The 26,010-nt window shown below is 42.9% G+C and overlaps 2 protein-coding genes and 1 long non-coding RNA gene across 8 annotated transcripts in view; all 3 read right to left on the reverse strand.

The window, feature by feature from the left end:
• Positions 1-2,666: 2,666 nt before the first annotated feature.
• LOC128140310 (uncharacterized) lies at positions 2,667-14,052 on the reverse strand. Its single transcript, XR_008234684.1, has 4 exons — positions 13,737-14,052; positions 10,731-11,490; positions 8,453-8,900; positions 2,667-4,379 (listed from the first exon to the last, which is right to left on the reverse strand). It is a non-coding gene; the product is annotated as an uncharacterized LOC128140310 (long non-coding RNA).
• Positions 14,053-16,883: 2,831 nt separating this feature from the next.
• Positions 16,884-22,235, reverse strand: NAA20 (N-alpha-acetyltransferase 20, NatB catalytic subunit). The gene is made up of 6 exons (XM_052783854.1): positions 22,129-22,235; positions 21,980-22,004; positions 21,801-21,891; positions 19,780-19,915; positions 18,630-18,775; positions 16,884-17,213 (listed from the first exon to the last, which is right to left on the reverse strand). Exons 1-6 carry the CDS (start codon positions 22,179-22,181, stop codon positions 17,128-17,130), a joined length of 537 nt encoding a protein of 178 aa, XP_052639814.1. The 5' UTR covers positions 22,182-22,235; the 3' UTR covers positions 16,884-17,127.
• Positions 22,236-23,820: 1,585 nt separating this feature from the next.
• RIN2 (Ras and Rab interactor 2) overlaps positions 23,821-26,010 on the reverse strand; it is an 83,320-nt gene continuing 81,130 nt past the window's right edge. For all 6 annotated transcript variants that reach the window (XM_052783848.1, XM_052783850.1, XM_052783847.1 and 3 more), the window contains one exon: positions 23,821-25,686. In XM_052783848.1, the coding sequence (XP_052639808.1) occupies positions 25,369-25,686 (318 nt within the window). In that variant the 3' untranslated portion in view covers positions 23,821-25,368. The remainder of the gene's footprint in view (positions 25,687-26,010) is intronic.

Here is a 26,010-nt window from a genome sequence, read left to right on the forward strand (position 1 = left end):
AATCCCTTAACAAATAGTATGCCCTGATGCAGCGATGAAAGAGGCACTCGGGATGACAATGAGATGGTTCCGAAGCAATGGCAAAAAGACCTCTTTATTGTCTCTTACAGCATACTTCTATCTTACTAAAACAGGAGTGCATATCTGGCTCGGCTGGGTTTTTGCCAGTCCTCAGAACAGTTAAAAACATTCCATACACATACTCGTGCCTGTCTTCAGCCACATCTTCCCAGCCATACACCGGGCCATCCTCTGAACTGGCTTTGTAAAACTAGTTCTTCAAAGACTTGGCAAACATGCAGCACAACAAATTCTAACATTCATTCTTGAAAACAAATGCCAGGTGTTCAGAGCTGCTCCCACATCTCCCCCTTTTTTGTTTAGGAACATCAGATTCACGAGGAAGGCAGCGAGGACTCTAGCTTTGAACCGATGCAATCCTCATACTGCTCCTCAGATGATTCTGATGATTGCTGCAAACACACAAATGATTAATAACCCTCCAATAGCAATATAAATTCGGCTACACAGATTTAAACCTTCAAACCGTGTTTTTGGATTTAATCATTTAACACTATTAGACAATTCTTAAAAAAACATTTTGTTCTGCTAATTTTGTATATTTCCCATTTGATCTTGTAATATCTGTGCAAGATCTTAGATCTCTCCTGCAATATTAGTAGCAAACGCACCTTGTAAATGCTCCTTCACCTGATTCCAATCACATACACTTTCATTGCATTGTAAAGGAGTTACATACAGCCCTTGTTTTTGAAATTCCCACTCACAATTTAATTTCATTCTATTTTGTAATGCACTTTGGCTATCTCCATGTGATGGGTTGACCCTGGCTGGACACCAGACACCCACCAAAGCTATTCTATCACTCCTCTCTCCTCAGCTGGACAGGGTGACGGGAAATGAGGTTTGCGGTCAGTTCATCACATGTTATATCTCTGTCGCTTCATCCTCCTCAGTGGCAGCACTCATCACACTCTTCCCCTGCTTCAGTGTGGGATCTCTCCCATGGGAGACAGTCCTCTACGAACTTCTCCAGCATGGGTCCTTTCCGTGGCATGCAGTCCTTTTTAGAAGCATACCACTCCAGTGTGGGTCCCCCATGGGGTCATAGGTCCTGCCAGAAAACCCGCTCCGTGGGCTTCTCTCTCCACAGATCTGCAGGTCCTGCCAGGAGCCTGCTCCAGCACGGGCTTCCCATGGGGTTACAGCCTCCTTCGGGCACTCACCTGCTCAGGCGTGGGGGTCCTCCATGGGCTGCAGGAGGACAACCTGCCTCACCATGGTCTTCACCACGGGATGCAGGGGAATCTCTGCTCCAGCACCTGGAGCATCTCCTCCCCCTCCTTCTTCACTGACCTTGGTGTCTGCAGGGTTGTTTTTCTCTTACATGTTCTCACTCTTCTCTTCAGCTGCCATTTCTGTGTGCCACAACCCCTTCCCCCTTCCCCCTCTCCAGCTTTTTTTTTTTTTTTTTGTGTACACAGAGGCACTACCACTATCACTGATTGGCTTGGCTTTGGCCGGCGGTGGGTCCGTCTTAGAGCCGGCCGGCATTGGCTCCGTCGGACACAGGGGAAGCCTCCAGCAGCCCCCACAGAAGCCACCCCTGTAACCCCCCGCTACCAAAACCTTGCCACACAAACCCAATACACTCCAAGCTAAATTACCACTGCTTCTAAAGTGTCCAATCGTGCTAGTATTTGTTGATCAATTTGTACCTGGGTATTCATTTCAGCTGTAACATTTTCTAATACATTAGCTACTGTGTGAGCAGTCTGAATGGATTTCACAAGCGCTGTGGTAGCAACAGCGGCGGTAGTTGCAATAATGATAGCTGATACTATAAAGGCAATTAGCCATCCTATAAATTGTTTTGGGTGACTAATTGTCTGCTTTAAAAGCCTTGATAATTGACTTAATCCTTATTCCCCTTCCCACGATTTGGTCATATTTATAGGGATCCACAAGTCAGCACAACATCGCATTGGCATGATTACCGTAAGATTTAGTTCAGATATATTCTTATGAGTAAAACAGCTAAAATACCAAGGTTAACTCAGATTAGTTTCAAAAGCATGGTTACGTAAAGCAGTATCTATAGATTGAGCTGCTACAAAAACATAAGGATGTGAAATATACATATCATCACCAAATCTTTGTGATTCTGTGTCAGGTTCAAACTTATACAAGGAATTGTTCTTTTGATAATCACCATAAGCTATTTGTCATTTTATAAATGGTATACCTATCACCCACGACTTCATGAAAAAAGGTCCAGTATTATTATTATACTGAGCTTGTAATACTGGCCGAGACAATCCTCCCTCGGACCATTTCAGGAAATACTAAGTATGTGTGTCATTGACATGGATCCATTCTTTCTTTTCTTCTAGTGGGCCAGGAGGTAGTAACCATACCCCTCCCGTCCATTTTGTGTCATTACTAGAGACAGGAATCTCTGAATCCCACCATGTTACTGGCCTAAACAAGGGAGGGTCAGTAACATGGGCCCAATAAAAATGTTGCCTGAGCCATGGTGACTATGTAAAGAAAAAAGATCAGAATTCTTACAGTACTGTTGCTGGCCACTATTGCCAGGTATGCTAAAAAAGGTGGTCTTTGGAGTAGGATACATGTTGCATCATCACACTAGCTTGCTGCTGCATTCTCTTCAAATCTCCCCACATGATAGCTTTTTCATTCTTGATGCGCCACTTCCTCCTCATTCATTTCTCCTCTTTCAAATTCAGAGTCTTCATCTGCGGGATTGGGTTGTTCAAGTGGTTTTGCCAGCTCATGATAGGGTTTGACGTGACGAGTGGGCAGCCACCTAGGTCCTGCTGGTAGAAGAACACACACATACCCTCTTCCCCAAGTTATTAGTTCAATAGGATCAAGCCATGAGTTACTTACTAATGGATCTCGATATAATACTTCTGGTCATTCTGTAAACTTCCCGTGTTCACCAGAATAATGCTTTTCCATGGGTGTGACGGATAGTTGAGAATTCACATTTTAAAAATTTAAGGTATAAATTGCATTGTCTAATTGTTCCTGTGGGCTCATATTCCCCCTTTTTTGTTTTAACAGCATATTTTTGAAGGTTGCATGGCTGCATTCAATTATACCTTGTCCTTGTGGGTTATAGGGTAGCCCTGTGACGTGAGCTATACCCCATTGTTGCAGAAACAATTGTGTGCTTTTAGCAGTGTAGCCAGGCCCGTTGTCTGTTTTTATCGTTTTAGGAACTCCGAGAATTGCAAAACAATGGGTCCAATGTTTTTTAATATCTTTTACCTTCTCCCCTGTGTGTGCAGACACACACAGTACTCCAGAAAAGGTATCTACAGATACATGTACATACTTAAGACGGCCAAAAGAATTTACATGGGTAACATCTGTTCACCATATTTCATTAGCTTGTAGGCCTCGAGGTGTAACACCACTAGGAAAACTGTGTGGTGTCAGTCACTGACAATCAGGGCAAGAGTGAATAATGTCCTTGGTTTGAAATAAAGAAATCTTAAATTGTTTGTGCAAGCCAGCAGCATTTTGGTGAAAAAAAGAATGAGATGCTCTCACATAATCAAATTGTAATACAGCTACTGTCAATGAATCTGCTATTGCATTACCTTTTGTCAAGGGTCCTGGTAAAGTGGTATGAGATCGAGAGTGAACAATAAATAATGGATGTTTTTGATGGGAAATCAAAGACTGAATTTGAAAAAGCAAATCAAACAACTCTCATTAATTTCTTTCAGAAAAGCACCATTAATACATTGGACAACAATATTAACAGCATACTCAGAGTTGCATACTATATTTAAGGGCTTATGTGAAAACAATGTGAGGGCATGCAAAACTGCCTGGAGTTCCATTTTCTGAGTAGATCCATCATGTTTTGTTACTGAATGTTTCCACTCGTCGTCATGCCACACTACAGCTGCTTTTCCTGTCTTTCCGGAGCTGTCTACAAAAACGGTTTTAGCATCATTAATAGGTTTCCATTGAACAATTACATCTTCAGCTAGAGGTAAATATATCAAGTTATGTAAGAATTTATGGGGTGGATAGGAAAATGTAATTCTGTCTACAAAATCAGCCAATGCAATCTGAAACTGTTTGGAATTTTCTAAAAGGAATTGATAATTAGAGGTAGTGAGCAGCAAATGAATTATTTCTGGATCATAACCTGTAATACTTTGCACCTGAGTACGACCTTTCATTATAAGAAGAGCATACAGTTCAGCTGCAGTAGTGATTGTTTTCTTTAGCGTGTTGGGGAGAAAAATCCATTCCAAATAAAATACCTTGTAATTTCTAGCTGTCCTATTAATCCAATTGGTTGATGCTCTGTCCTGAGAACAAAGAAACAGACGGGCAAAGAACTCCTTATGCGATCTGCTTTCATCTTTGAAATGTGTTCAGTAACTAATTTCAGCTCTTGTTCTGCAGCAGAGGTCAATGTTTGCTTTGAAGAGAGATCAGAATTGCCCTTTAAGAAATTAAAGAGATTACACAGTTGATGATTAGCTAATCCGAGCATAGGGCGAACCCAATTAGTAGCTCCTAACAGTTTTTGTGCATCGTTGAGGGTGCTGATTTGTACATTTAGTTTTAGTGTCTGAGGCTTAACATGTCATTCAGATAAAACCCACCCTAGATATTTCCAGGGTGGCATGGACTGAATTTTCTCTTTTGCAATTTGCAATCCATGAGCTTGAAGTGCTATCAGTAATTGTTCTAAGGTTTGATCAATATATGTTTGTTCTTTAGCACTGATGAGAATATCATCCATATAGTGATAAATAATACTAGAAGGGAACTGTTGTCGAATGGGTGCCAGAACAGCAGCAACATACAGTTGACAAATTGTAGGGCTATTCATCATTCCTTGTGGCAACACAGTCCAATGATATCTATCCATTGGATGTGCATTATTTACAGAAGGCACAGAAAAAGCAAAATGTTCACAATCTTCAGGATGGAGAGGGATAGTGAAAAAGCAATCTTTTAAATCAATTATAAAAAGGTTCCAGGGGTAGGTAAAAGGGTAGGATTTGGGATTCCTGGTTGTAAAGATCCCATTGGTTGCATTACTGCATTAATAGCTCTCAAATAATGCAATAGTCTCCATTTCCCTGATTTTTTAGGAATAACAAAAATGGGGTTATTCCATGGGCTATTAGACCAAACAATGTGCCTGGTTTGAAGCTGTTCCTGGACTAGTTGTATGGCATGAGTTAATTTTTCCCCTTTTAATGGCCACTGATCAACCCAAACTGGTTTTCTGTTAACCATTTCAGTTTGAGCAGGGGGTTTAATGTCAGTGACTGCTACAATAAATTTGACTTTTCCGTGGTTAAAGTCATGTCCCATTGCTGCAACAAGTCTTGTCCCCATAGATTCATGGGTGTTTGCATTACATAAGGTTGAATCCATGCTCCCTTTTTTTCAGGGCCAGTTACTGCTAACAAATGAACGCTCCAAAGTGGTATTTGCAACCCCCCTATTCCTGTGATGGTAGTATGTACTGGTTCTAAAGGCTAATCAGGTGGCCAAACATTTTGAGAAATAATGGAAACATCGGCTCCTGTATCTACTAGTCCCGAAAACGTTTTTCCCTGTATTTGAATTTCTAATGTGGGCTGTTTTGTAGTAATAGCTTTTGTCCAAAAGACAATTTCATTTGTGCTACCAAAGTTCCCTTCATCTTGGAGAACTTGTTTTGAATTTGGAACCCAATATGGAAATAAAAGAAGCTGAGCAACTTGTTGTCCTGGCTGCAGAACGTGATAGCCAAACAGGACGATAATCATAATTTTTAAATCTCCTTGATAATCAGAATCAATAACACCTGGTAGTACTAATATGCCTTGTTTGTAAGTACTAGAGCGTCCTAATATTAAGCCAACAATGCCTTTTGGAAGGGGACCCCAAATTCCAGTACTGACTACTTTTATTTCTTTTGGTGTATTTAATACTACTTCTGTGGCAACTGCCAAGTCCAACCCAGCACTTGCTGAGGTTGCTGAGGATAGGTCTGTGACTCTGTACTGTTTAAGTTGGCTAACAACTGATTCGTCTGCACCATACGAGGCAGGGCCCTGTAATTTTGAGGGGCTGTCCTGGTTTCAGCTGGGATAGAGTTAACTGTCTTCCTAATAGCTGGTACAGTGCTGTGTTTTGAGTTCAGTATGTGAAGAATGTTGATAACACTGATGTTTTCAGTTGTTGCTCAGTAGTGTTTAGACTAATGTCAAGGATTTTTCAGCTTCTCATGCCCAGCCAGTGAGAAAGCTGGAGGGGCACAAGAAGTTGGCACAGGACACAGCCAGGGCACCTGACCCAAACTGGCCAACGGGGTATTCCATACCATGTGACGTCCCATCTAGTATAGGAACGGGGAGTGGGGGCAGGGATTCGCCGCTCGGGGACTGGCGGGGTGTCGGTCGGCGGGTGGTGAGCAATTGCACTGCGCATCATTTGTACATTCCAATCCTTTCATTATTGCTGTTGTCATTTTATTAGTGTTATCATTATCATTATTAGTTTCTTCTTTTCTGTTCTATTAAACCGTTCTTATCTCAACCCACGGGTTTTGCTTCTTTTCCTGATTTTCTCCCCCATCCCACTGGGTGGGGGGGAGTGAGTGAGCGGCTGCGTGGTGTTTAGTTGCTGGCTGGGGTTAAACCACTACAGGGGCGCAGGACCGGATGCCCCTCCTCCTGTTTCCCAAGAATGGGCGACCATGTTTATTAAATTTTGAGCGGCATTGATTGCTCCAATAATAACCCTTTTGGCATTTAGGACATAATTGAGTTGGCTTTTTGTCTCCTGATGTTTGTCATTTTTCAGGACAGTTTTTACTGATATGTCCCTCTTTTCCACAATTGAAACATTTCGGAGAAGTCTTTTGTAATAGAAGTTGTGATATCGCAGCCGCTAATGTGGACGCACGGTGAATTTCTGTGCCTGTATTTTGACATACCTTTATATATTCACCTACGTCAGTAGCCTTGCCTTTAATGGGCATTAGTGGTGCCTGATAATCGCTGTTAGCATTTTCAAATGCCAATGGGAGTAACAGTGCATTAGCAGCTTCAGCATTATCCACTTGTCTTTGAATTGCATTCTGCAATTTGTCAATAAAGGACACGTAAGATTCTTGTGAACCCTGTTGAATTGTAGCAAAATATCCTGCTCGGTTTCCTGTCTCAGGCACTCGCTTCCAGGATCGAGTGGCAATCTGGGAAGCTTGTGTATAAAGTCGATGATCTCATATGACTTGATTTTGGCGGGGAGTAAATTGCTCTGTTCCCATTAACATATCAATACCAACAGGAACACCATTTGCTAGATTTTCCATTGCCTGCATGGTAGCTAATTCTTGGTATTCTAATTTCCAAACAGAGTACTGTGCCGAGGTAAGCACTGTTTTCATTAATGCAAACCAGTCCCAAGGTGTCATTATATAAGAATTTGAGATAGCATCTACAATTACAACTGTAAACATGCTCTGTAAACCATTTTCCTGTATGGACTGTCTTAATTCTTTAAAAACCTGATAAGGCAAACCACCGTGAGCAGGGTTTTGATTCTGGCGAAATATTACAAGGGAAGGGAAAGTAGTAAGATGTCCTTGTGACACAGCCTCTTCCCTGCACCGCTGTAAGGCAGAAGCCACAGGACTAGACAGGGGCATAGAGTCAGAGGGATTAGCAGGAGAAAGAGATACAGGCAATGCAGCAAAGCCAGATTCTGGTTTAAGTTCTGCAAACCCTGCAGGGGGGTACTGGGGGGTCAGGGGGAGGGTGGGGACCCGCATGCAGTGGTGGGGGCTGGCAATGCCGCAAAGCCTGTGCTGCCAACCCCCTGCCCGCCCGCTGCCTGCCGGCGGGGTGTGTGCGTTAACGGTGGTGGGATGGGCAGCGGTGGAGGTAATGGGGGATATAAATCTGGTTCTTGTTTGGGGTCCACTGGAGCCGATGGAATAACATCATTAGAGTCATGGTTATTACCACCATCAGCCTCAGGTTTTTGTTCTGCATCAGTCTTGGAAGCCTTTAACGGTTGTAAAGTGGCAAAAAGGAATTTCCACATTATAATAGCTCAATCAGGAATTGCAAGCCCTAGCTACTTTCTCGTTTGCAAGTGCTCCCCCACTCTTTCCCAAAGCGTTGCATCAAAGGTACCGTTCTGCGGAAACCAATTACAATGTTCTTTTACCAAGAGCAGTAACTGTTCTAGTTGCTTTTCAGTAAGCTTATATCCCGCTGCATGAACTATTTGTTGCAAAACCTTTAAGTATAAACAATGCTGTTGTGATACAGCTTGTCCCATAGCGCTATTCTACACAACCCTGTAGCTTTTCCGTTCAATGGATGCTACTGTTCCTTATTTTTAAGGAATTGTGGCCACAATTACTCACCCATCGGGTTGCGGGTCACTGGAAAGTTCGTCTGAGCTTTCTGCAGTCTGCTGGAGCCTCACACGGGACACCAGAAATGTGGTGATGAAAGAGGCACTCGGGATGACAACAAGATGATTCCGAAGCAATGGCAAAAAGACCTCTTTATTGTCTCTTACAGCATCTTCTATCTTACTAAAACAGGAGTGCATATCTGGCTCGGCTGGGTTGTTTGCCAGTCCTCAGAACAGTTAAAGATAAAAACATTCCATACACATACTCGTGCCTGTCTTCAGCCACATCTTCCCAGGCACACACCAGGCAGTCCTCTGACCTGACCTTCTAAAACTAGTTCTTCAAAGGCTTGGCAAACATGCAGCACAACAAGTTCTAAGGTTCACTCTTGATTCAAATGCCAGGTGTTCTGAGCTGCTCCCACAATAGACAAAAATTTTAAAAAGCGAGGGCACTAAAGAAATGCAAGAAATAATAAAAAATAAAGACGGTGAACTGGATAAAAGCACACATAGAAAGAAAATTTAAAAGTGACATGCTAAACGACAGCCAGAAAATAATTAAAAAATAAGGATAGGCATGTTGATAAAAGTGGTCATGGAAAGAAAACTATAATAGCAATGAGGTACAGTACAGACAGGAGAAAAATTAAAATAGGGACACCAAAGTAGGTAAAAGTAGACATAGAAACAAAATTTTTAAAGCCAAGGGATTAAGAGATGAAAACATTAAAAAATAGGGAAAGCAAACTAGAACAGAGACGTAGAAATAAAATTTAAAAAAAAATGCAGCACTAAGGAAGGACAAGAAATAATTCAGAACTAAAGACATCGAACAGGATAAAAGCACACAGAACATTTTAAAAGCAACAAGGACTAGGAGAAGTAAACAAAAAAATTAAAAATAGGGACAACAAACTAAATAGAGACATACAAAGGACATTTTCAAAGCAACAGGCTACATGTCAGGCAGGAAAGAATTAAAAAATAGGGAGAGGGAGCTTGACAAAAGTAGGCATAGAAGGAAAATTTAAAAAGCGATGAGGTACAGAACAGACAGGAAAGAACTAAAAAGAGGGACAGCCAACTAGATAAAAGTACACATAGAAGCAACATTTTAAAAACCAAAGGATTAAGAAAGGAAAGAATTAAACAACATTGATAGCAAACGAAAACACAGAAATAGAAAGAAAATTTTAAAAATGAGGGCACTAAGGAAAGACAAGAAATAATGAAGAAATAACAGCAAACAGGATAAATGTAGGGGGGAAAAAAAAAGACTTAAAAAGCAACAGGGATTAAGGAAATAAGGAAAAATTAAGAAATAGCCATGGTGAACTAAAACAGATGTAGAACAAAAATTTTAAAAGCAAGGGCACTAAGGACAGACAAGAAATAATGAAAAGAAAACACAGTGAAATAAAAGACAGTGAACAGAATAAAAGTAGAAAATTTAAAGTGAGGGGGATTAGGGAAAAATTCAAAAATAGGAACAGCGAACTAAAGCAGAGACATAGAAAGAACATTTAAAAAGCGACAGCACTATCGAAAGACAAGATATAATTAAAAAAAGCCAGCAAAGGGAATAAACATAGGCATAGTGAGAACATATAAAAAGCAGTAGGCGTTAGGGAAATAAGGAGAAAAATTAAATAATAGCGACATTGAACTAAAAAGAAGTAGAAAACAAATTTTAAAAAGCAACGGCATTAAGGAAAACCAAGGGGAAAAATAAAAATAAAGACCGTGAACTAGTTAAAAGTAGAAAATTTTAAAAGCCAGGTGATTAAGAGTGGAAAGAACTAAAAAATAGCATCAGCAAACTAAAACACAGACATAGACAGAAAATTTTAAAAGCGAGGGCACTAAGGAAAGACAAGAATTAATTAAAAAATAAAGACAGTGAACAGAATAAAAGTACGCAGAAAATTTTAAAAGCAACGGGGATTGAGGAAATAAGGAAAAAATTAAGAAATACCCACGACAAACTAAAATGAGGCTACACGACAGGAAAAACTTAAAATATAAAGAGAGTGGATAGGTTAAAGTAGACATAGAAAGAAACTATAAAAAGTGATAGGGTACAGGACAGACAGGAAAGAATTAAAAAATAAAGATAGCGAACTAAAACCGAGAAACAGAAAGGAAATTTTAAAAGCTATGTGGTACAGGACTGTTAAAAAATTTTCAGATGTGTTTCTCTAGGTTTGCTTTATTGACAACTCAGAGTTGCGTCACCACTGCAGTGAATGGCAACTTTCCAAAAATTTCCCAATCTTATATACCTTTTTACCACCCATTGTCCCAGTCCAAAGTCTTTGTGATTCTCCAGTCGATCTCTGTTCCCATGTCGTTATCATTCATCATCTTATCTCATCAATTCTTGTGTGCCGGTTCTTCTGAAGTTAGTGGTCATAGGCAGAAGTTCTTCAGTCACCACAATCACTTATCTTCTTACACATCAAAGATGACCTTTGAATTTCTGAAAATCACTCAGGCTATTCTATTAATTTATCTTAGTCTAAAGTTAATCACTTACTCCCATGTTGAAGAGATTGAAGTAGATGGACGCCTGTAAAGTTGAAAGCAGATGACCCTTTATTGCTAAAACACACACATATTTATAGTCACATATTCTGCAAAGTCACTGTACACGCGCACAAGCATAAAATATGATTGGTTATATCAACTCCGTACACGCGCATAAACTTAAGATATAATTGGTTATACCAACTCTGTACACGTGCATAAGCATAAGATATAATTGGTTATATCAACTTAAACATGCGAAGCTTGTCTCAGTCTAATTGGTTGAGATAAACTGCCGAATTGAGGTTTTTTGTGCCAAGTGCCCTTTATCGTGGAATGCACACCCGTGTTCTTCTAATTGGCTTTATTATCATCTTTCTTTTTTTGTCTTCTTGTTTATTCTGTTCAAGGTCTTCTAAAGGCGTCTGCAATGCTCTTGCAACCAACATTAGCTAAATACGTGTCCACACCATGTCTTAGGTCTAATATGATCCTTCTTCTGTTGATTCAGCTTGACTGGCTTTCAAGCCAGCCATGGAAGGGGAGACACATAGGATAAATAAGCAGCTTATGCATATTGTTTTATAAGCACCTGTATTCTATTAATCATATCTAAAACAATTTCTAATCATTAGTTATATGTCTAATATGAATAGTCTTAGAAACAATAAGGCTTAAGGCCTAGTTCCTTTTACAGGACAGAGAAGAAAAAATTAAAAAACACAGTGAACTAGATAAAAGTAGACAGAATATTTTAAAAGCAACAGGGCAGAAGACAGGAAAACATTAAGAAATAGGGACAGCAACACAATAAAAGCTGACACAGAAAAAAAACTTTAAGTGATGCCATTAAAGAAAGGCAAGAAAAAATTACAAACTAAGGATAGGGTTAAAAATAGAGACACATATAAAGTAAATTTTAAAAAGCAATGGGCTACATGACAGAGACAAAAGATAAAAAAATAGGGACAGCGAACTAAAACAGAGACATAGAAAGAAAATTTTAAAAGCAGTGGAGTGTAAGACAAAGGAAAAAATTAAAAAAATATTGATAGGCTGAAAAAGAGAGAGACACATAGAAAGTAAATTTTAAAAGTGATGTGGTATAGGACAGAAAGGAAAGAATTAAAAACCAGTAATATGCAGCTTCATAAAAGTAGACATAGAAGGAAAATTTAAAAAGTGATGGGGTACAGGACAGGAAAGAATTAAAAAATAGGGACAGAGAACTGGTTAACAGAGATAGAAAGAAAATTTTAAAAAGTGATGGGAATAAGGAAAAATAGAAAAAAATGAAAAATAGGGACAGCGAACTAAAGAAATGAAGATGTAGAAACAAAATCTAAAAAGCAGCAGGCTATGGGACAGACAAAGTATTAAAAAATAGTGACAGCAAACTAAATAAACAGAGAAATAGAAAGGAAATTTAAAAGTGATGAAGTGCAAGACAGGAAAAAATTAAAAACCAATGTGAACTGGATAAAAGATGACATAGAAAGAAAATTTTAACAGCGACAGCATTAAAGAAAGGCTAGGAAAAAAATAAAAAAATAAGGATAAGGTGAATAATAGAGAGACACATAGAAAGAAAATGTAAGAAGTGACAGGGTACACAACAGCCAGGAAAGAATCAAAAAGCTGTGATACACTGCTTGATAAAAGTAGACATAGAAGGAAAATATAAAAAGAATGATGACATACAGGACAGGAAAAAATTAAAAAATGGGGAGAGAAAACTAGATAAACAGAGATATGGAAAGAAAATTTAAAAAACGATGGGGTGAGGACAGAGACGAAAAAACCTAAAAATATATAGACAGTGAACTGGATAAAAGTAGCCATAGAAAGAAAATTTAAAACGCAACAGGGTACACAACAGACAGGAGATAATTAAAAACAGCAATAGGCAGCTCCATAAAAGTAGATGTAGCATTGTGGTTTAACCCTGGCTGGCAACTAACTACCATACAGCTGCTCACTTACTCCCCCACAGTGGGATGGGGAGACAATTGGGAGCGTAAACGTGAGAAACTCATGGGCTGATACAAAAACTATTTAATAATTAAAAGGACATTTTAAAAAAAGTTGTAAGACAAAAAAAACCCAAACCAAACAAAACAGAGAGAGGAAAAGAAAACCCAAGAAAAACAAGCAATGCAAACAAAAACAATTGCTCACCACCAACTGACCCAGCCAGTCCCAAGCAACTGGGTACAGGACAGAAAGGGAGGAATTAAAGTATAGGGTCAGGGAGACAGATAGGGGAAGACATAGAAATTAAATTTAAAAAGTAGCAGGGTATAAGGTGGTGTGGAAAAAATAAAAAACAGGGAGAAGCTGGTTAGAGAGAGACATATTAAAAAGTTAAAAGGCAACAGGGTACTGGGCAGAGTTGGCAGAAGAATAACAAGTTTTGAGGAGCCATACACGTAGGTGGGCAGGCAGAGAGGGAGACAGAGGAAGGGAGGCAGGCAGACATCTGAAGAAGGGTGGCAGAGATGGGCCAGGACATAGAGGAGAGGACGTGCAACTCGCCACAGCTCCCGGCGCCGGCAGGAGACCTTCACCACCCCAACACTTCTCTCTCTGCCTCTTCCTCCTCCCTAGTGCCAGCTACCCAACCCTCACCCACTCGGCAGCACGCGGTGGATGCCTCAATGCTGCAGGGGGACAGCCTGTGTCACCAGGGTCTTCCCCACGGGCTGCAGGGGAATCTCTGCTTTGGCTCCCGGACCACCTCCTCCCTCTCCTTCTTCACTGACCTTGGTGTCTGCAGGGCTGTTTCACACTCCCATTTTCTCTATCCCAGCTTCTGCACAGCATTTTTTTAGCCGTTCTTAAATATCACAGAGGGGCTACCAGCGTTGCTGGTTGGCTCAGCTTTGACCAGTAGCAGATCCATCTTGGAGCTGGAACTGGCTGTGCCCAACACGGGGGCGAGTCCTGGTGTCTCCTCACAGAACCCACCCCTGCAGCCCCTGCCCGCTCCCCTGCCCCAGCTTGCCACACGAACCCACTACAACAGCGATCGGCTACAGGGCAGAGAGGGGGGATTGAAAAATAGGGAAAGGGAGACAGAGAGAGTGATACAAGATGCTTGACAAGCGCTTGAGCGCGCCGCCACGCTGCTCCCGGGGACCGCGAGGGCCGGGCCGCAGTACAGCGTTTCGGCCGCCAGGCGGCAGCAGCGAGCGCGGCGGCACCGGCCCGCAGGCACCGCAGCGCCGTTACGGCGGACAGAACGGGCGGCACACGGTGGCGCCTCTGCGCATGCGCGGCGCCCGAGCTGCAGTACCGACTTTTGGTCGCCGGGCGGCAGCAGCGAGCTCCGCGACGCGAGAGCCACTGCGCATGCGCGTCATGTTACCTGCAGTATGGCGCTTCTGCCGCCTGGCGGCGCGGCCTCACCGCTTCCCCCCCCCCCCGTGAAGCCCCCAGCGCCCGGCCCGCCCCCCCCCCCCCCCGCCCCGGTCCGAGGGGCGCCCGGCTCCGCTCCTCCCTCGGCTCCCACCGGCCACCCGGGACCGGGTAGCACCGGCCCCTCCACCGACAGCCCCCCCCGCCTTTACAGGGAGGCGGCCGTCGCCATCAGCCTCACTGCCCACAGCTGGAGCCCAGCAGGAACGGGGGGGGGGCATCGCCCGACCCCCACAGCACATGGCCTCCTCCCCTGGGCTCCCTCACGGCCCCTTGCCCGGTGCAAAGGGAGCGCAAACGGGCCGGTGAGTGTTTATTCAGTCACGCACCTAACAAGTCCCGGGAGCGAGTCTGCTTCGGGGCTCGGAGCCCGCGATGCTCCCCCTGCCCCGGGACATGTTGGCGGCCGGTCCCAGAGCCACGCTCCTCGGTCCATCAGGGAATGGACGGTTGGTCGGCTGGCTCCTGGAGCGATGGGCTGCTGGGCAGAGGTGAGGGCTGCCAAAAATGAGGAGCAGGGCACAGGACACTAGAAGAGAGGAGAAAAGCGGCAGCTGGCTGGACAGTGGAGGTGTAGCAAGAAAGCATGAGGCAGGGAGCAGGACAGCAAAAGAAAGACAGAAAAGACAGTGACAAGAAAAAAGGAGGGAGGCACAGCAAGGGGGGGAGGAAGGGAGCAGGACAGAGATGGAGAAAGAAGCAGCAGGGATGGAGGAAGAGGCAGAAAGAGGGAGTGGAAGCAGGACAGAGAAAGAAAAATAAGGACAGGGAGCAGGCTGAAGAAAGGAAAAAAAACCTGGGATGGGCAGCATAACAGAGAGGGATTAAAAAAGAACAGGGGCAGGGAGCGAGACAGAGAGATACAGTGATACATGGCACAAAGAGCAGGACACAGCAACAGAGAATAAAAAAAGAGGGAGCATGAGAGAAACTGGGGGGGAGAAGGACAGATAGAAGGACAAAGCAACAGAGGGAAAGAGGGTCAGGGAGCAGGACACTGGGACAGAATGAGAAGAAGAGGGGCAGTGAGCAGGACAGAGCAGTAAAGACGCAAGAAGGACAGACAGACAAAGAGGGAGACAAGGGAGTGGGGAGAGACAGGAGCAGGGAGCAGCAGAGAGGGATGGAGAAAAGAGGGATGGGGAGCTGGACAGAGGGTTATAAACAGCAAAGTAAGACAAGAAGGACTGAGGAGCAGACAGAAAGGTACAGGGGAAAAAAGGATGGTGAGATGGAAAAGAAATATGGTCAGGGAGCAGGACAAAAGGACAGACAGAGAAAAAGGAGAGGAAGAAGGAAGGAAAGATAAAGATGGGGACAGGGAGTGGGACATACAGAGAGAGAAAAAGTAGGACAGAGAACAGGGGAGAGGAGCTGAGTTATACAGAGAGAGATGCAGATTGGTACAAAGATGGAGAAAGTAAAAACAGGGACAGGCCGGAGGACCTGCTTCTGACAGCCTGTCACTCTTGATGTCAATTCCATGGCCTCAAAAATGGGACATGGCACAAGACAGAGGAATGAGGGAGTGAAAGAAAAGGCACAGGGAACTTTTTTAAAAAGAAGAAAAAACAAAAGAGAGCAAAATAGTAATGGGGAACAGGATAAGGATGGGGAGCGGATGAAACAAGCGCAGAACAAGAGAGACAGGACACCAGACAGAAAGTGAGGAAAAAAGGGAAAGCTGGATACAAGGAAAACAGGAACAAACCCAGTATTTATTACATAGTGTAGCTAATTAAAACACAAATAATATACCAGCTTGAACAGAACTGCTCACAATAGTGGCTTAGCCTGTCATCTCTTCTAAGTTAGCACATTTCTTGGCAGGGTATGCAGGACTATAAAAACCCATAATAAAACATGGAGGGAGAAACATAAGATTTGATATTACTTAAGTCTTAATCCCAGTTTGTACAGTCAATTAATACTCCGATCACTGAATTTCATTTCTGCAAATTCTACATTAATCCATGCTTCTCCATTTAAAAAAAAAATTGCATTATCTCAGTGTCAGATATAGGGTTGCTTGAAGATGCTGTGAAGATAAGGAGAGATTTCTCTTTTGCAGGTTCTTTTGAAATCCTACACTGACTTTGAGCAAGAAGAGTATGAGAGAACAAGAAATCTTTACTGCAGATTACTTCAGCAGACATAGCATGTTAAGCTATGTATGGGTACCCAGAACACAGAATTTGTCTGGAATCTGGTCCACGGTGGAGAGAAAGCCTCGACTGCTTTGGTTGTCTGGCTTTTTCAAATCAACAGTGAACCTAAGTTCAGTCCCATGCCTGTGCCATGAAGAGGGGAAAGATATTCCTACATTATGTATAACAGGTTTATTTTCTATGCAAGTATTAATACATTGCCTCCCCCTCCTTGGGTATTGTACAGTATTTTCATTGGTCATGAATTAATGCATTTGAAGAGTTTTTACTGTTAGTGACTTCAGTTATTTTTGGTTTGAAAGAAAACCAAGAAAACGCCATACGTGAGGTAATTCCCTTTTAATAGTCTCTGAATTTCCAATATCTGAAAGGAAAAATAATGTGGTAAGGGCAGGAGTATGCAGCCATTACCAACAGAAGCAGGATTAGTAAGCTTCTCAATATTGCTTTTTAATATTTCATGGGGAAAAACACTGAGCCTAAGATTTCTCATCCGTATGTTCTTGGAGGCTGGGGGAAGAAGGAACCTGATGCTCTTAGTAAGTGGCCTGAGAATCACAGCTTACAGTTACTCAATGTCTTCTGGTCTCACAGGATGAGGCAGAGGTATAATTGATTTCTTCTCCGTATCTCTGGAAAGAGCTTTTCTCATATCTGTGACAAAAGAAAACAAAAGCTATTATAATAAGGCAGTCATTGCACAATGTCATATTAAGTGAATTCTCTAGTACAATAAGATCATTTTCAATCAAGAAGACTTCATAGAATCATAGAGTATCTCAAGTTGGAAAGGACCCAAAAAGATCATCGAGTCTAACTCCTGCTCCTCATGGGACTACCTAAAACTAAACCATATGACTAAGAGCATCGTCCAGATGCTCCTTGTACTCTGACAGGCTTGGTGCCCTGACCACTTCCCTGGGGAGCCTGTTCCAGGGACTGACCACCCACTCAGTGAAGAACCTTTTCTTTATGTCCAGTCTGAACTTCCCCTGATGCAGCTTCATTCCATTTCCTTATGTTCTATCGCTGGTCACCAGAGAGAGGAGATCAGCACCTCCCCCTCTGCTGCCCCCCTTGAGGAAGCTGTAGACTGCAACGAGGTCCCCCCTCAGCCTTCTCTTCTCCAAGGTGAACAAGCCAAGTGACCTCAGCCGCTGCTCCTAAGTCTTGCCCTCAAGACCTTTCACCATCTTGGTCACCCTCCTCTGGACACACTAATAGTTTGATGTCCTTAATGTTATTCAGCAGCAATGTTATCAATTGGAATGTAAGACTGCATGAAACTCAACTGAACAGAAAGGAAATGGCAGGCTAAAAGGACAAATACATGATTTAAGGCATCTGCAACAATGGTAGCTGTCTGCCTGCAGCTCCTGTATTTCAGAGTATTCCTGCACATCAAATGAATAGTGCAAGAAAAGAAAAGATATACAGCATGGCCATTTAACCCTTTGGGGAAGATACTTAAAGGAAAGAAGGTCTAGAAAGAGGAAGCAGCTGCTGCCTCAGTTTTGTTAACAGAATTAACATTAACATACTTGAATTTCTGTGTTCCTCCCCTTTTAAATTGAAAACGCCACCCAATTCTTTGCCACTGTTGACCATCGACACTTGTAAATTTGTAGTTAGACACCTGAGAAAAACAAAGTTTCAAGTCCCTCATGTGGGAAGAAATGAGGAAAGCACTGCAATTCCTTCCCCAAATAACATTAGCAAGAAGCCCAGCCACTGGTTGTGAGCATTCCTTGGAAAGAAAAATTAGGTAAGAAACTACATTTTAACTTTCATCTTACCTACAGGGTAAGTGTCTTTGTACTTATTAATTTATTCTTGTTTCATAGCTTATTTTGCCACAAATGCTACAAAATGTGTAAACTGCAAGATTCAGTTTTGTAACTAACAGAATCTTCAGTAGGGAAAGCTATCTAAAGGCGTATACAAAAATCCCATTCATCAACAACTATCTGAACTTGTTTCATATTAAAAAAAAAAAAATCATATAAACTAACCCAGGAACCCTCAACATGAGAATCATTCCATTCAACCTGAGGCAGAACAAGCACTTACCATAAGCATCTTCATCTGGCTCTCCACTGCTAGCAGAGTAGTACTCTAATACAGTCCGGTACACACTGTAGCCTAGTTGCTTATACATATTTACCGCAACCTGATTTGATACTCTCACAAAAAGATCGACGAAAAATCCACCCTTTCTTTGAAAAAATAAAAACCAAAAAATCACAGTAAGGAATAGCAGGTGAATGTATTTCTAAATAATAACCCATAACTTGTAATAAGACCAAGAGCAGGTCTGATGATGAGGTACACTAATCAAACACTTTTCACACTGTAACAACAGGTGCATTCCTTTACCAAGGGACAAATCCAGTATAGGCAAAAATTTCATTTTATTTTTGTCACATGACCATTCTTTTACACCAGCCAGTGGGTTCAGAATTATGAACAGAAAGAAGAGGACAAGCTAAACACCCACAAGCCTCATACCCATAAGAAATTATATTTTTTTTAAAAATCCACATTTTAGATTGCATTGGCTTAGGGACTGCATCCTTCAAAGTGCATGGCTGAGGAGAGTGGTGGAATCAGTCACAAAATCCAGTTGCCTAACAGGAGACAGCCCTTCTCCTCACAAAGCAAATTTTTCAAAACTTCGTACTATCTTCCGAATTTACCAACTACAGTGGGGTTGCCCTACCAGCATGAGTTGGGGACATTTCTCTGTGGGTTCACTTAATGCTAAATTAAATGTTCTGCAGGTACAAGTAACCAAGCATGAGACAGAAAGTAAGCTAAGATACTGTCTGCCGTACAAAATTTGTTCCCAGATTGTGCCTGAGGGAATCGCACAAAGCCCACAATTACTGAACAAGTATGTTGGAGACCCTACAGGAAACAGTGTTGATATTTCGCGAAGCTCTTCTCCTGTCAAGAAAATGACCTTTTATACAGTATCTCTACTGGAATTCAGGCTACTTCCTACTCATTCTGGCAAGTTAGCTTTCAGAGAAACCTTGAGATTTTAAATCACCGAGCAACATTCATTATTTTTGTTCTCTAACTACGGGGAATTTCAGCGAATCAGAACACTACTTAAAGCAAAGTTCTGGGTCTGTTTCATGCAAATCAAATACCGAAGCCATGGAGAGGTGTCTGTAGAAAGATTACTTTAAAAGATAAAGATAAGCATAGTACTCACTTTTCTGAAATTTCTTCCAGTAGTTCCATCAATTTAGCGGCCAAACCCAGCCGTCGAAATTCTGGTGCAACAGAGAGAGCAGTCACATGTCCATGCCACTCTTCCCTAGCCACAGAGCCTTCTGCTTTACCCATTACTGTGAACATACATAACATCAGCACAGTAGCACCTTTGAAATAACACACCACCCACAGCTATACATCTTTACAAAAGAACCAAGCACTGTATAAACAAACATTGTGTCCTGGTTTAAGCCCAGCCAGCAACTAGGCACCACACAGCCGCTCGCTCACTCCCTCCCCTCCCAGAGGGATGGGAAGGAGAATCAGGGGGAAAAAAAAAAAAAGTAAAACTTGTGGGTTGACATAAGAACAATTTAAAAACTCAAGTAAAATAAAATTAATACTAACAATAATAAAAAAAAATAATAACAATTGTAATGAAAAGGAATATAATAAAATAAAACAGTAATTAAAAACCCCAAGAAAAGACAAGTGATGCACAATGCAATTGCTCACCACCCGCTGAGCAATGCCCGAGCAGCGATCCGCCCCTCCCGGCCAACTCCCCCTAGTTTATATACTGAGCATGACATTCTGTGGTATAGAATATCCCTCTGGCTAGTTCAGGTCAGCTGTCCTGACCACGCGCCCTCCCAGCTTCTGGTACACCTGCTTGCTGGCAGAGCATAGGAAACTGAAAAATCCTTAACTTAGGATAAGCGCTACTTAGCAACGACTAAAACATCGGTGTGTTATCAACATTATTCTCACACTAAATCCAAACCACACTGTACCAGCTACTAGGAAGAAAATTAACTCTATCCCAGCCGAAACCGGGACACGTTGCAATGATCGTGGTCAAAGCTCAAACAGGGATGTCTACATTATCATTCTGTGATTCAGCAACCACTAAAAATGTCATTTTGCTCAAGTATTACAGTAGTGTCTTGACTAGTGCAAAAAAAATTAATTTTTTCAAATTCATTGTTTGAGGCATGACTTCCAAATGCAAATTTTAAGCAACTCTTGTGAGTCTTTAACTGAGCAGAATTCAGGATCTAACTAAAATAGTGGAGGAACAGAGGGCTAGAAGCCCCAAACTAACCATCCCAGCAACTACTGAAGGCTTTTGGTGACTAGAGGGGAATAGAGCTTGGGAAGCTTTGCCAATGTGGCAACAGAAAGCTAAGGCCCTGTGAACATGGTATGTTTAAGGAAAAAAAACCCCAAAATGGGGGGGGGGGGGAATGTTGTTTTGGGGGACTTCTTTGTAGTTCCTCTCCCTTCTATGCAGAGCCAAGCCAGTATTAGTTCACTAATGAATATTCATGCTTCCACATGGTACTTTTATGAACACCACAGTCGCTGCTAATAAGCAACTGGTTGGGTACGGAGAAACCTTCTGTACAGCAAAAGCTTTAAGCTTTACTATGTTAAATACTTTATTTCCCAGGTCCCTGCAAAGACCCTTATTCTGCCCTGCACCCCCTCCCCAGAAAAGGGGAAAAAAGCCTGGAAGGACTAAACAAACCAACAGCTCTATGCAGAACGCCTTCTGAAGACCACGAATATTCCACAGCAAATAAGCAACTGACATCCAGACCCAGAGCACTCCCTCACAGGACACTGCGAAACCCAAGCCCAGAGTTTTTACTCACTGATGACTGACAGCGTGTGAGATCGGAGCCGAGCGCAGGGACCCAATTCCAGGATTACAGAAACGCTCGTACACGTACATTCACCCGTGTAACGCGCGGGTGGACGTTACCACACTCAAGACTCTTTGCGGCGCTCGTAACATCAAACCAAAACCCGCTGCTCCGAGACCCACGTAACACCCTTTAGACACTTATGAGGCGGTAAGGTGACGCGTAACGTTCCCCTTCCCTGCCGGGCACCTGGAAAACGCGAAGAGGAAGAAGAGCTCCCGCGTTATACCCACCCCACCCCCCCGCCACGAACGCGCCATGCAGCGGGAGGCTAAGGCAGCTGGAGCACCCGGAGCCGCACCGCACTCACTGTAACCCATCAGCTCCCCGCCGGGCGCCTCGGCGACGACGAAATACTCGGGCCAGTGGGCCAGGTACTGCAGGTAGAAGGGTATCCCGTACTGGGGCGCTGGGTTAAGGACCAAGCTGTCGCCGCCGCCGCCGCCCGCCCTAGGCCCCGCGCCTCCTCCGCGGCCGCCGGAAGGATACGGTCTCCGTCAGCGGGTCCAGGTTGCTGCGGGGGGGGGGGGGAGAGCGACGCTCGCCACGGGCCCGGGCCGGGCCCCGAGGGGCCGAGCGGGGCGGACAGCGAGCTCGGGGGGGCAGGGAGAGGAGCGCGGAAGGCGGCGGGCACTCACATGTTGTTGAAGCGGAAGAGGTCGTCGCAGGTGAAGGCGCGGAGCGTCGTCATTATCGCTGCTGCCGCCGCTCCTGCTGCTGCCGCCGCCGCTCCTGCTGCTGCCGCCGCCGCTCCTGCTGCTGCCGCCGCCGCTCCTGCTGCTGCCGCCGCCGCTCCTGCTGCTGCCGCCGCCGCTCCTGCTGCTGCCGCCGCCGCCGGCCCGGAAACGCTGCCGCCGCCCAAGGGCCCTTCCGCCAGGAAGAGGCGGAAGCGGAAGGCCGCAGTGGCGGGAGGCGGTCGGAGCCTGGCTCCTGGGGCGGGGAGAGCTGCTGCAGCGCCCAGGGTCGGCCCCGGGGCGCGCACCGAGGCGGCCCCCGGGGGCTACCGCTGGCCGCAGCGGCTGAGAGCTGGGTGCTCTTGGCCTTATCTTCCCGTCGAAAAGGGGCGGTCTCACGAAAACTCTCTACCAGACAGTATTTTACGAAAAATACAGCCTTCTCTCTGCTTCAGTAGCTTGATTTGGGTCACCTTCCCTTACCCTCTTGCCTGTATCTCCCCAGTCTTGGCAAGAGCTAGGAGGGCCTCACAGTAACTTTTTTTTTTTTTTTTTTAATCAGGGTACAGCAGACTTTGTGCACTCTTAGTTTTCTGAAATTACAGAAATGGCCTCCCCCCCACCCCAGTAATGAATCCTCACCCACTTTGTGATACTGCAACTCTAGCAGAGAAAGAACAATCCAGTGACTAAGACTTGGCTGAAAGGCTGAGACTGCAAGGAAGGATGGCAGCCTTTAAGATGAAAAACAAGAAAAACAACATGGCAAAATGACAAGAAGTTAGGTTTAATTCAAGCTGGGCTGCAGGTGGCGTTTTATGATTTTGCACTATGTACTTTCTGTGAATTCACAAATAATCCCCTGATGTAGTGTTAACTTTTCTGTTAAGCCTCTTTCATTAGTAAGATTTAGGGATTTATTACCTCCAGCTTTATTTCCTTTAGCCTTTCTAGTTACTTCTCTATTTCAAAAAGAGGGAGTAATAAATAAAAAGAGACTACCTCAACTATAAGCTTTTTCTTGTTTTTCAGTATTTCACAACATCAAACACCTCACATTGGAGAAGACTGAATAGCTTATTTTTACAAGTCCAAATTCCTTCCAAAGTTCTTGTATCATCTGTTTCCTGGCATTATGAGAAGTGGGAAGTGTTTTGCACAGCACAGTGAATAAAATGTTCTAATTTTCAAAAGAAACAATTGCACAAGAATAGACAGCGGAATCATCTTGAGGTGGTTTGGGCACGCGTTTCCCTTTTTGCACGCTTTGCTTTCCTTCGTTTCACGCCTGAAATTCTGAGTTTCTTAATACTTTGCCTCTCTGCCCCAGTCCTTCCCTCCCCTAGCAGAGCCACCATGATATGAAAATAGTGGAATTTTCTTTAGCACTGAACATCAGTCTTAACTTCACAAAGAAATGGCTCAGCAGTCAAGATACCTGCCTCCTGCTTCTACTGACTGTTCAGGTCAAGCACACTAACTAGATAATACTGTTATTGCTTCTTTCCTTTGCAAAGAGTTTAAAGTGGGCCGAACAGTATGAAAAGCAGCAAGGAGTATCAGAGTCTACTGACACACAAACATTCAAGTGTGAACCATTTCTTAAAACAAAAAGAAAAAACACAACCCAAAAACCACAGCACACAACATCCCAAATCATAGCTCAATATTACAATGTATTATGTGCAAAACTCACCATTTACAAAATGAAATACAAACATGTGCCAGGGGTTTCAGATACAGGGCAAACTGACAAAAATGCTACAGATCTCTGTATGTACAATACACATGCTGCTCACGACATTTTTGTAATCATCTGCCTTACGTTGCACTGCTCACACCAGACTTGGGGAGAACCCCATGTCCCTCTAAAAAGAATAGCCCTAATTGACTTAAGTAGGGTCCAGAGCATCACCCACGGCATGGGCTATCTGGGACAAATCTATAGAACACACACATTTAATACCATTTTATCTTTGCATATGTAGGACTGACTTTCACATCTCACTTACTGAGTAACTTAGAACCATAAAATGCTACAACACATTCTTCAGTCCAAGACACGTTTTGATTTTGGTGACAAGACTGTAAAAAATAATGTTCTCCTTCACCTTAGTGATATATTTAATCCTCTGCTAACACAGATAGTATCTGGGATAGATGCTGTCAAATCCCTCCGCAAATCTACAATACTGCTTACATAAAAGTTCCTTACAAACCTCCTTCGCTTATTTTCTGCAAGGAGCCTGAACCAGCAGACTTAGCACATTTTAATTCTATATTAGGTTCTCTACATTCTTTCTCTGCCCCTTCTCTACATCCTTTTCTTTCAATTTCCTCTTCCAACTCCCTCATTCTGTCTAAAACAATGCATATAAACAATAATCCAGATAACAGTACATCAAGTTCAGATGAAGGCACTGAAATCACCAGTGCCAATGTTACAATCTTCTTACAGATAACAGAAGTTTCATAAGAACTCTCCTGTAACAGGAAAAGAAGAGAAACCAGAGACTTTTAATGCAATACTCTAAAACCAGCAAGAGATTTATTCTTGTATATTAAATGTTAAAATCACATGCATAATTATAGAATACTTTATAGTTAAAAAAATATTTCAAAAACCAACCCTGACAGTTTACCTGCAACTGCTATAAAATTTCTATGATATATATATATATATATATAAAAATGGTGATTTTCAGTAATTAAAAAAATTAGGAAAGGATGCAATCATCCAGGTAATTATGAGTTAACTGATGCCCTGCATCGGACAGTCTTGTCAAACTCATGCTGGTGAAACTGAGCTCATACCAGCCAGTTTACTGAAATACTTGTCTAGCGTACATATATTTAAATCAAAATGGCATTTGGCTAAAGGATGAGTGTAGGAAAATAGATTTCTGAACACTACAGCAAAAGACCTGCAGAGGGCCACAGTATAATATGCTTCAAAAGAGTCTGTGGTACAAGAAATTCAGCCTCATGTGCTGTTTACTCAAACACGCTGGTGGACTATTCCGCATAACTGGCCATATGCATGGTTTACATGGGTTCTTGTAAGCAACGCTAGGCATGTCTGTCTGCGTGTATTTTACTAGGCATTTATGGTTTAAGACCTGTTTTAGCTCCTAAGGCAGCCAGCCAACAAAGATGTTTTCAACAGTTAACAAGGAACAGAAATTAAACGATGAGTTGCTGGTTTTAAGAAGCTGAGTCATCGTTGTTTTGAAAAATGGCACCATATGGGTCACTGTTAATGCGCTTGTAGACAAAGTGAAACACCTGGGGTTGCGGACGGCTGTGCAACTCTGCCTTAATTTTCTGAGGATAGGTATCCTCTGTCAGTTGCTGCCAGGTGTCATCAACAAAAAGAAACAGGCTATATTCTTCTGGATTGTCCACTTTAAACTTTTCAGCACAAAGCTGACATACATCTTCGGTAGTGATATATGGTCTTACTAGTAAGGTCTTTCCTGTACATCCACTGTTAACTTCCTGGAATGCAACACGAAGATAGTTCTGTAGAATGAGAAAACAGACATCAGAAACTCAAAAAACCAAAACTCTGAAAACTGAGGAGTCAGCAACAAACAGCAAGCCTCTCCATGTTCTAGCTGTGAAACACACACCAGTGATTCCTGTACATTATGGCCACCTCGTGAATTGTGATGGTGGTGGTAAAACCATGGCAAGCCTGTGGTGGGCATAACAGAAATTCATAAGCTGACATTCTCCTTTCCTTGGCTTACATTCTAGCACTGCAATTAAGAGTAAATAGATACAGCCTTAAAGCCACATGGAAAACACCAGTGGTTTTAATGGGACTTGATGTTTGGCCATACT

This window comes from Harpia harpyja, chromosome 4 (assembly GCF_026419915.1).
Source record: "Harpia harpyja isolate bHarHar1 chromosome 4, bHarHar1 primary haplotype, whole genome shotgun sequence".
In the NCBI taxonomy this organism is placed as follows: domain Eukaryota; kingdom Metazoa; phylum Chordata; class Aves; order Accipitriformes; family Accipitridae; genus Harpia; species Harpia harpyja.